The following is an 8,996-nucleotide window of genomic DNA, read 5'->3' as shown; positions in this document are numbered from 1 at the left end:
AGTACAGAAACAGTGAAGGTTACAAATAATCTTCTTATGGCTTGTTACGCACTAGTTTGTGTCCTCAGCGCTGCAGGGAGCAGAGCTTAGAGAGGGTCAGAGAAGGAGGCTGAGGGCTGATCACTGATTGGTGTTTAGATGATGCAGTTACCTCTGTCACATTAATGCTAAAATAACGTCCTGATTATGAGCATCTAAAACTGGCTCAACCAAATTTGACTGATCAATTTATAATTTTGATGATTAAAAACTTATAAACATGGTTGGAGGCTTTTTTTGGAGGTGGGGTAGGGGGGGCGGGCAATCAGCCTCAGCAGCAGAGACACCCACAGACAGCTTGAGGACAGGACCCCAGCCAGCCCAAGACAATAGTACTTGACCCTGTTTGGATGCAGGTTTGACACCTGAGCACCACACTGTGCCTCCTGGAGGTAGAGCAGGTCACCTGCTGATCAGAAGGTCGGTGGTTCGATTCCTGGCTACTCCAGGTTGCATGATATTTAACCCCAGATACTTAACCCGAAGTTGCTCTCTCATGCAAACACTGGAGTGTGAATGTTAGATAATAAAAGCAGCTTAGTTAATCATGGAAGTGAATGGGGTAAATGTAAACATGTTGTATAAGTGCTCATATATAGTAGAAAATCGCTATATAAGAACTAGTCCATTTACCTTCTCTAGTTTGAAGCACAGCAGCACCTAAAGCTGCCCAACCATCCTCCTGAGTGCCCTGACAGAATTAATGCCCCCCAGAACCCGAACCGGTCCAGCCGGTTCCAACATGTCTGAGAAGGAATCCAAGAATTTTACTCTGTTGTGTTTCTCAAACATTCAGCCTGTTTGAAACTCCGGGGTTACACAGATTGTTGCTACTGTTGCCCTAAATTGATTAAAAAAATAAATAAATAAATACAAAGAAAAAAATTTTATTTTTTTTTCTGAGTCATAAAGTATAAAAAGATTTATTTTTGTATTAAAATAAATGAAAAAAAGTCAAATATACAAACAAAGAAAACCAAACATTAAAAAGCCTCCATTCACTTCAGTGGTGTAACAAACACGCCTCATTTTTACCCACCAAGCTGAAATACGGGGACATTTCTGCACCCACCTGTGAAACCGGCTCCTTCCAGACTCACTCTGGAAGGAGCCGGTTTCCCACAGCGGGCTTCAGGACGGTTCTGCTGCTGTTTAATGGCAGCAGGAAACATGCCACACAAAATGAATGAATGAAATTGGAATAAGGAAAGACTTTGCATCTAGTGTTTCCCGTCAGTGCAGGCGTCAGATATTCCCGCTGATGTGCAGACGCCTGAAGACACCGCAGTCCCGTCTATATGTCGAACTTCTCCTCGCAGATGCAGTGCCCGTTCTCCTCGTAGTCCTCCCGCATCACCACCATCTCATCATAGTCTGGGTTATGAGCCAGCAGCTTCCCGCCTTCCCACGCGTAACAGGCCGGACTGCGAGACACAAACACAGCATTAAAATCCAAGTTATTGGGAAGTCTGTGGACAACAGGAAGAGCCTTTAAAATCCTCCTGATGTAACACCAGCCCCCCGGGGATGTCTCTGTGGACTCACTGCATGAACTGTTGGGCTGTGTGTGGATGCCCAGCTCTTACTTTGCTGGTAGAACGACGGACACGGGGAGGTGGGCGGGGACGAGCGCCCGCAGCTCCGCCTCCAGACGCTCTCTGAAGCCAGGAAACAGCGTGTTCCCTCCGGTCAGCACGACGTTCCGGTAGAAGTGCGGCTGCATCTCTGAGGGCAGAGTCACACCGGAGACTTCAGTTCATCGGTGACCGTTTCATTAAACACGGACGGAAACCAATAAACACCGAAAACACAAAGAAGCTTATTAGCAGCAGTGCTCATTTTTAGCATAATTAGTCACAATTTAGCATTTTATTTAATTTCTTATATTACTTAATTTTACTATGTTACTTTATTATTATTCCTACATTTTTATGACATTATTACAGATATTTTAAAAGTTGTTTTTGTTTAGTTTGTGTTTATTTAACACACAGTCCAAACCTGGATGGGAAATGTGGGAAGAGAGCTGGAATAACATGCTGCAAATAATCGGGCTGGGCGGGAATCGAACCGGGGACTCGCTGCTCAGATGAAAGTAAATTTACAGGAAGCCTCTGCTGCTATAAAGTCATAAATCTGTGACATGCACTCATATGTTTTCTTCTTCATGGATGGAATTTGAAAGTTTAGAATTTCAGTTTCCTTCTCATAAATTTGTGACTTTAATCTCTTAAACTTTGAGTTTTCGTTGACCCCAGCACGCCGCCGTAGATCTGACCTTCAGGCAGGGACTGCACCGAGTCGACGATGGCCTCTGGGATTCCCATCTCCTGGATGCCGATGTCAGACGGGTGGAAGAGCATCTCCGGGACGGCGAAGCGCTCGTTGGCCAACCTCAGGATCTGCTCTCCCGTTTTGTACTTCCCGCTGAAGACCATCTCCTCTCGAGGCTGGTGAGAGAAGCACCAGTGAGAGTGGTGAATCTGTTCTCTATACACACCAAACGTCCTGAAGAAGATCCTGCTGATCCAAAGGCTGAAGCCAGTAAATTAGTAAGTTATTCTAAAAATGAAATGGTTCAAAAACTGCTCTGAGGCAGCAGGAAATGAACAAGAACTTAAGTTATTCCTGAAGATTTTAGAGCAGTGGATTACAGTGTCTTTCAAAAGTATTCATACCCCTTGAACTTTTCCATATTTTGTCACATTATAACCACAAACATAAATATATTTCACTGGAATTTAATGTGAAAGACCAACACACAGTGGTTACAATTGTGAAGTGGAAAGAAAATTATACATGATTCAAAACATTTTTTACAAATAAAAAATTGAAAAGTGTGGTGTGCAAAAGTACTGAGCCCCCCTGAGTCAGTACTTTGTGGAACCACCTTTTGCTGCAGTTACAGCTGCAGGTCTTTTAGGGTTTGTCTCCACCAGCTTTGAACATCTAGTGACTGAAATTTTTGCCCATTCTTCTTTGCAAAACAGCTCAAGCTCAGTCAGATTAGATGGAGAGCGTTTGTGAACAGCAGTTTTCAGATCTTGCCACAAATTCTGGATTGGGTTTAGGTCTGGACTTTGACTGGGCCGTTCTAACACATGAATATGTTTGGTTTGAAACCATTCCATTGTAGCCCTGGCTTTATGTTTAGGCTCCATTTTTTGGCTCCATCCATCTTCCCATCAACTCTGACCAACTTCCCTGTCCCTGCTGAAGAGAAGCAGCCCCAGAGCTTGATGCTGCCACCACCATATGTGACAGTGGGGATGGTGTGTTCAGAGTGATGTGCAGTGTTAATTCTCCGCCACACACAGTGTTTTGCATTTTGGTCAAAAAGTTCAGTTTTGGTCTCCTCTGACCAAAGCACCTTGTTCCACATGTTTGCTGTGTCTCCAACATGGCTTCTGACAAACTGCAAACTGGACTTTTTATGGTTTTCTTTTAACAATGGCTTTCTTCTTCCACTCTTCCATAAATACCACATTTGTGCAGCGCACGACTAATAGTTGTCCTGTGGACAGATTCCCCCACCTGAGCTGTGGATCTCTGCATTTGGTCCAGAGTCACCATGGGCCTCTTGGCTGCATCTCTGATCGGTGCTCTCCTTGTTGGGCCTGTAAGTTTAGGTGGACGGCCTTGTCTTGGTAGGTTTACAGTTGTGCCGTACTCTTTCCATTTCCGGATAATGGATTGAACAGTGCTCCGTGAGATGTTCAAAGCTTGGGAAATTTTTTTATAGCCTAAGCCTGCTTTAAATTTCTCCACAACCTTCTTCCTGACCTGTCTGCTGTGTTCTTTGGACTTCATGATGCTGTTTACTCCCCAATATTCTCTTAACCAACCTCTGAAGTCGTCACGGAGCAGCTGTATTTGTACTGAGATTAGATTACACACATGTGGACTCTTTTTAGTCATTTGCAGTCATCAGGCAACTTCTGAATGCAACTGGTTGCACTCAGAGAAAAGGGGGCTGAATACTTTTGCACACTGCACTTTTCATGTTTTTTATTTGTAAAAAATGTTTTGAATCATGTATAATTTTCTTTCCACTTCACAATTGTAACCACTTTGTGTTGGTCTTTCACATTAAATTCCAGTGAAATATGTTTATGTTTGTGGTTGTAATGTGACAAAATATGGGAAAGTTCAAGGGGTATGAATACTTTTGCAAGCCACTGTAAATGTGGGGAATAAACTGCATGTTTATGCAGAATATTTTTAGCAGCATTCACGTTTCTGGGTTAGAAATGCTGATACGCAGCTACAGGATGACAAAATGAGATGATCATCAGTTCAAACACAACACTAACACACGCATGAAACCGAGCAGAGGGCGCCTCGGCGAGAGCTTCTTCCTTTGGCTGAGCTCCATCGATCGCCACGAAGCTTCGGGTACTTTCTGAGAAACAAACTGCTGCACTTTCCTCCTCTTAGTGTTTAACACTGGAGAACATGGAGATTATTTCTCACCTTGCAGAAGCCTTTTTTGATAGCACTGAAGTCTGGAAGGACATAATCCCTCATCACCGTGTTCTCCTCGGTCTTTGCCCTGAGAGAAACCATGCAGAGATCATCAGTCCACAGAAAACCAGCAGGTTTCAGGTTTCCTGTCAGCCTCCTGGCATTAACCACCAGCTGCTGTGTATTCATACACTCAGTGACAGCAGAATGATAATCCCGCTGCTAAATCTATGATTCATCCAAATTTGTGATCATGTGAGAAAATATTTAAGCCATCACGTTGGCCGACCGTGGAGAAAGCAGCCGCGTCGCTGATGACTGAAGCCTGTAAATATCTGATGCTGCACTCCTCACCGTCATCACGGCCCAACGTGAGGGTGATAAAGAATAAAGCTGCTGTTTGCTGCTTACTGTGCGATCTCCATGTCACTGTAAAACTGCTGCGAGACATAGCAGACGTCCTCCTTCACCTGGTTGATTACATGAGTTTCATCCATCACGTGCAGCTGGCTGTAAAAAAAAAAAAAAAGAAAGAAAGAGAATGATTTATTATTATTTATTTCTATTAACTGTGAATGAGCATGATGAGCTTCCTGTGTCACGGCTGCAGCTGGACCGAGGTGATCAGCGGCCTTCAGGCTGAGCCAATCATTCGCTGGGAAAGGTTAACAAACACTAAGACGGTGCCGAGTGAGCTAAAGAGGCATCGGGACGCCAAACTTCACAAGATCGCCGATCAGAAGCAGAGGCAGCGAGAGTCTGCTGGACTGTGTGGAAGTGTCTGGCATCGGGAATCATCGACACCAAAACAGACAGGACTGAAATGGATAAAGCAGGATGACACTGAGCTTCTGGAATAGCTTTCCCAAAGCTCCGAGTTCAACCCTGTTGATCATTTGTGGAATACACTTAAAAGCCGGGTCTGTGCCAGGAAACCAACCAATTTAAATGAACTCTACCAATTCTGCCAAGAAGAGCAGTCAAACATCCAGCTAGGATTATGCCAGATGAGTGGATGGAAACTTCTGACCACAACTGTAAGTGTGGGAAGCAATTTTGTCATTTTACTGACAGAATGACCCCACCCAAGATCGAGTTAATAGAGCGGACTGTCCACTCGTTCTTATTTTAAAAGCTGAGCGCTCAGTGACTCTCTGTTCACCACTGTGAGTGTTAGATAGACTTAGCCTTAGGAAAAATGAATGTGTGAATGAGGCATGTTGTATAAAGCGCTTTAAGAAGTCAAACAGAGAACAAAAGTGCGATATAAGAACCAGAGTTTGCACGTTCTCCCCGTGTCTGCGTGGGTTTCCTCCCACAGTCCAAAGACATGCACTTACTGGGGTTAGGTTCACTGGTGATTCTAAATTGCCCACAGGTGTGAATGTGAGTGTGAATGGTTGTCTGTCTCTCTGTGTTGGCCCTGTGACAGGCTGGCGACCTGTAACCCTGCCTCCACCCTATGTCAGCTGGGATAGGCTCCACCCCCCCCCCCCCACTACCCTGAACAGGATAAGCGGAAGAGGATGGATGGATATTTGATTAATTTACCAAATCTTTCTAGACGTGTAGCAGTTTTATTAGCCTAGATGAAGTATTCTCTGCACAGGTATCTTTATCACAGTCTGCATGTGTGCTTAAAGTTGATCTTTAGATACATAAAGGCTGATGTGGACCTCCAACATCACAAAGCAGAACAGCTTACCGATATGAGATGATCTCCTTCAGGTGATTGGTCAGCAGCTTCCCACCCACATTGATCCTAAAAGGCAAAACAAGCTGTCAGATTTTTGCTGTTAGTGTTAACATGGTGGTTAGCACTGCTGCCCCACAGCTGGAAGGTCCCGGGTTTGAATCCTCCATCTGGCCGGGGCCTTTCTGTGTGGACTTTGCATGTCTGCATGGGTTATCTCCAGATTCCTCCCACAGTCCAAAGACATGCAGTTAGTGGAGTTAGGTTACCTGCTGGTTCTAAACTGCCCATAGGTGTGAATGTGCATATGAATGGTTGTCTGTCTCTTCAACATGCTGCTGACCTGTCCAGGTGTGCCCTGCCTCTTGCCCTGATGTGGCAGCTGGGATAGGCTGCAGCCCCGATCACCCTGAATTGGCTAAGTGGAAGAAAATGGATGGATGGTGTTACCGCTGCTGCTGCAGTGTCACATCCTCTCACCTGCGGATGCCCTCCTTCATTTTCCTGCTGCGGCAATAGGGGGCGATGTGGGTGAAGGAGAATCCGGTGTCGACCACCATGCAGCAAACCTCAGAGGGGTTTGTGTGGAAGTAGTGATGAGCACTGAGGGAGCCAGCTGCAGGAACAAAGTTAGAGATAATTCAAGCAAGGCGTGCCTGATAACCTGAAATCAATACCTCAGTTTTACCTCATCTAAAAACACAATTCTCAGTAAAGAAAAAAAGATGCTTTTATTCTGAAAGGAGGAGCCTTCACTCCCAGGACTCACCGTTGATCCTGAGCGCTGACTGGAACTGGTACTCCTCGAACAGTATCTCGTTCATGGACTCCTGAATGGAAGTGAAGTTGAAGTAGGGCTCCGTGATGACGATGCTTGTGTCAGCAAAATCCACCTGAACCCAGAAAACAGGGTCAGCCTCCACCCGAGGAAGAGCTTAATCAAATGTGATACAGTGATGAGAGTCACCTTAAACATCTCCTTTCCAAACAGGTGGTCCCACACTTTCCTCTGGACATCCCAGTTCACCAGATAACCCTGAGCACACAGAGACAGAGCGGATATTAGAGGGCCTGACGCAAGACTGCAGCTGCTTCACCTTTGTGTGCCTTCACCTTCTGGAAGGGGAGGATGTAGAAGAGACCTGAAGGATCTTTGATCTCATCCAGCTGGTTTGCAGTGAACGTTTTTAACCTGGACGTCTTGGACCGAAACTGGCAGTTTGGGATGACGCTAAGAGGGAAGGAGAGAGGGTCAGCATCGGTCTGCTCACGACTTTACCAAATCAGCCGAGCCAAGTCCAACACCCCAGAGCAACATTCAAATCAGAGTCTTCATTTTTCATTGGACATTTAAAAGTGGCTTTTTCATAATTTTACCACTTTCTTTCATGTAAATGTGCCTGTTTTTCCTCTTAAATATATATGACTTTATATTTTCCCCCTTTTCATGAATTGTAGATTTCAGGGAAAAAAAACAAGACATCAGACAAAAACTGTGTTAAAGATTAGAAAATCAGTTTGTGTCTCTTTACTGTCATGTGCAGCTTTATGCAAAGGTTCGTGTAAATTCTTGCTTTTTAAAAAAAAAAAGAAGTTTTGACGCTAAACACATTGAAAATACAAAGTTCACGTAATAAAAACCCTAAAAGGAGGCATTAAAGGCATAACCGCCTCCAGCTGTAGGCCGAATTTCAGAAGGACCTCTGAGGATCTGTATTTGGTCTTTAAAGAAAATTTCAGATCGAGTTTCTTTATTAAAAACATTTGAATCCTAAAACTGGGATATTTTAATCCTGGCGCGCTGGTTTTACTCTCGTATTAAACTAAAGAGAGCGGCTGTCTCAGAGGATGGCTGCTGTCAGTGACAGTCACACACAGGCTGATCATGAAACTCATACAGAGGCTGATGATGATCGTGATTCAAGTATCGATGATTTCACACCTGTCCAGGTTACATATTTATTATTATTATTAATTAGCGTCACCTGACTTTCTCCTGGCTGTACCCGATCTTCGCCGTGTACGCCCCGTTATCCAAAACTAACGTCGCCATTTCAGAGCCAGAGCTGCTCACATTAAATTAATAAATTCCCTTTTACTAAAGAAACGAAACACTGTTCACATTTTCAGCGAGAATCCGCCATTAAGCTCCATGAACTCCTCCGGCCAATCAGATCCTTCTAACTCTCGGTCCCAGCAGAAGGACGGCCAATCAGATCTTTCTAGCCTCCTCTTTACGTTTATTGGCAGCTCGCATAGCCAATCAAGTAAAGGTTTGCGAGTACCTTTTAAGAAAAGTGTCCGGGTGGAAATCGGATGTTGTTTTGGTTCCGAGTTTCTTGTGTTTTGGTAAAGTGTGTGTGTGTGTGTGTGTGTGTGTGTGTGTGTGTGTGTGTGTGTGTGTGTGTGTGTGTGTGTGTGTGTGTGTGTGTGTGTGACAGGCTGCCGACCTGTCTAGGTGCGCCCTGCCTCTCGCCGTCTGGCAGCTGGGATAGGTTTCACCCCCCCCCGCCTCCCTACCCTGAATTGGATAAGCGAAGAAAAAGATGGATGAATGGGGGAAAAAATTACATTAAATTATAAACAAAATAATAAAATTTTCGATATATTTTATTCCTTTTGCTGCCACCATGCAGTTTTCAGAAATCTGCGCCATTATACAGAAAACCTCTCTTCTTCTTCCAGCTACTGCCTTTAGGGGTCGCCACTGCGGACCATCTGCCTCCATCTCTCCCTAGCACAGCATCCTCCTCTGTCACACCAACCCACTGCATGTTCTCCTTCACTACATCCATGAACA

General features: G+C 44.7%; 1 protein-coding gene across 1 annotated transcript; it reads right to left on the bottom strand.

Moving 5' to 3' along the window:
- Positions 1-910: 910 nt before the first annotated feature.
- actr6 (actin related protein 6) lies at positions 911-8,340 on the bottom strand. The gene is made up of 11 exons (XM_030731577.1): positions 8,182-8,340; positions 7,310-7,427; positions 7,164-7,232; positions 6,966-7,089; positions 6,677-6,812; positions 6,209-6,265; positions 4,915-5,013; positions 4,513-4,591; positions 2,318-2,489; positions 1,626-1,764; positions 911-1,463 (listed from the first exon to the last, which is right to left on the bottom strand). The coding sequence occupies exons 1-11, from the start codon at positions 8,247-8,249 to the stop codon at positions 1,334-1,336; spliced, it is 1,191 nt and encodes a 396-aa protein (XP_030587437.1). The 5' UTR covers positions 8,250-8,340; the 3' UTR covers positions 911-1,333.
- Positions 8,341-8,996: the final 656 nt, after the last annotated feature.

This window comes from Archocentrus centrarchus, chromosome 6 (assembly GCF_007364275.1).
Source record: "Archocentrus centrarchus isolate MPI-CPG fArcCen1 chromosome 6, fArcCen1, whole genome shotgun sequence".
NCBI classification, from domain to species: Eukaryota; Metazoa; Chordata; class Actinopteri; order Cichliformes; family Cichlidae; genus Archocentrus; species Archocentrus centrarchus.
The sequence above is the reverse complement of the archived record's forward strand: the minus strand, read 5'-3'. Positions and strand labels throughout refer to the sequence as shown.

What these genes read in the sequence shown, in the direction of transcription:
- actr6 (XM_030731577.1), bottom strand. Translation starts at nt 8,249, where the DNA reads ATGGCGACGTTAGTTTTGGATAACGGGGCGTACACGGCGAAGATCGGG. An exon ending in TTGGAAAGGAGATGTTTAAG is followed by an intron (nt 7,090 to 7,163) that starts GTGACTCTCATC and finishes TTCTGGGTTCAG; the next exon opens with GTGGATTTTGCTGACACAAG. An exon ending in AGTGACATGGAGATCGCACA is followed by an intron (nt 4,592 to 4,914) that starts GTAAGCAGCAAA and finishes GGTTTCTCTCAG; the next exon opens with GGCAAAGACCGAGGAGAACA.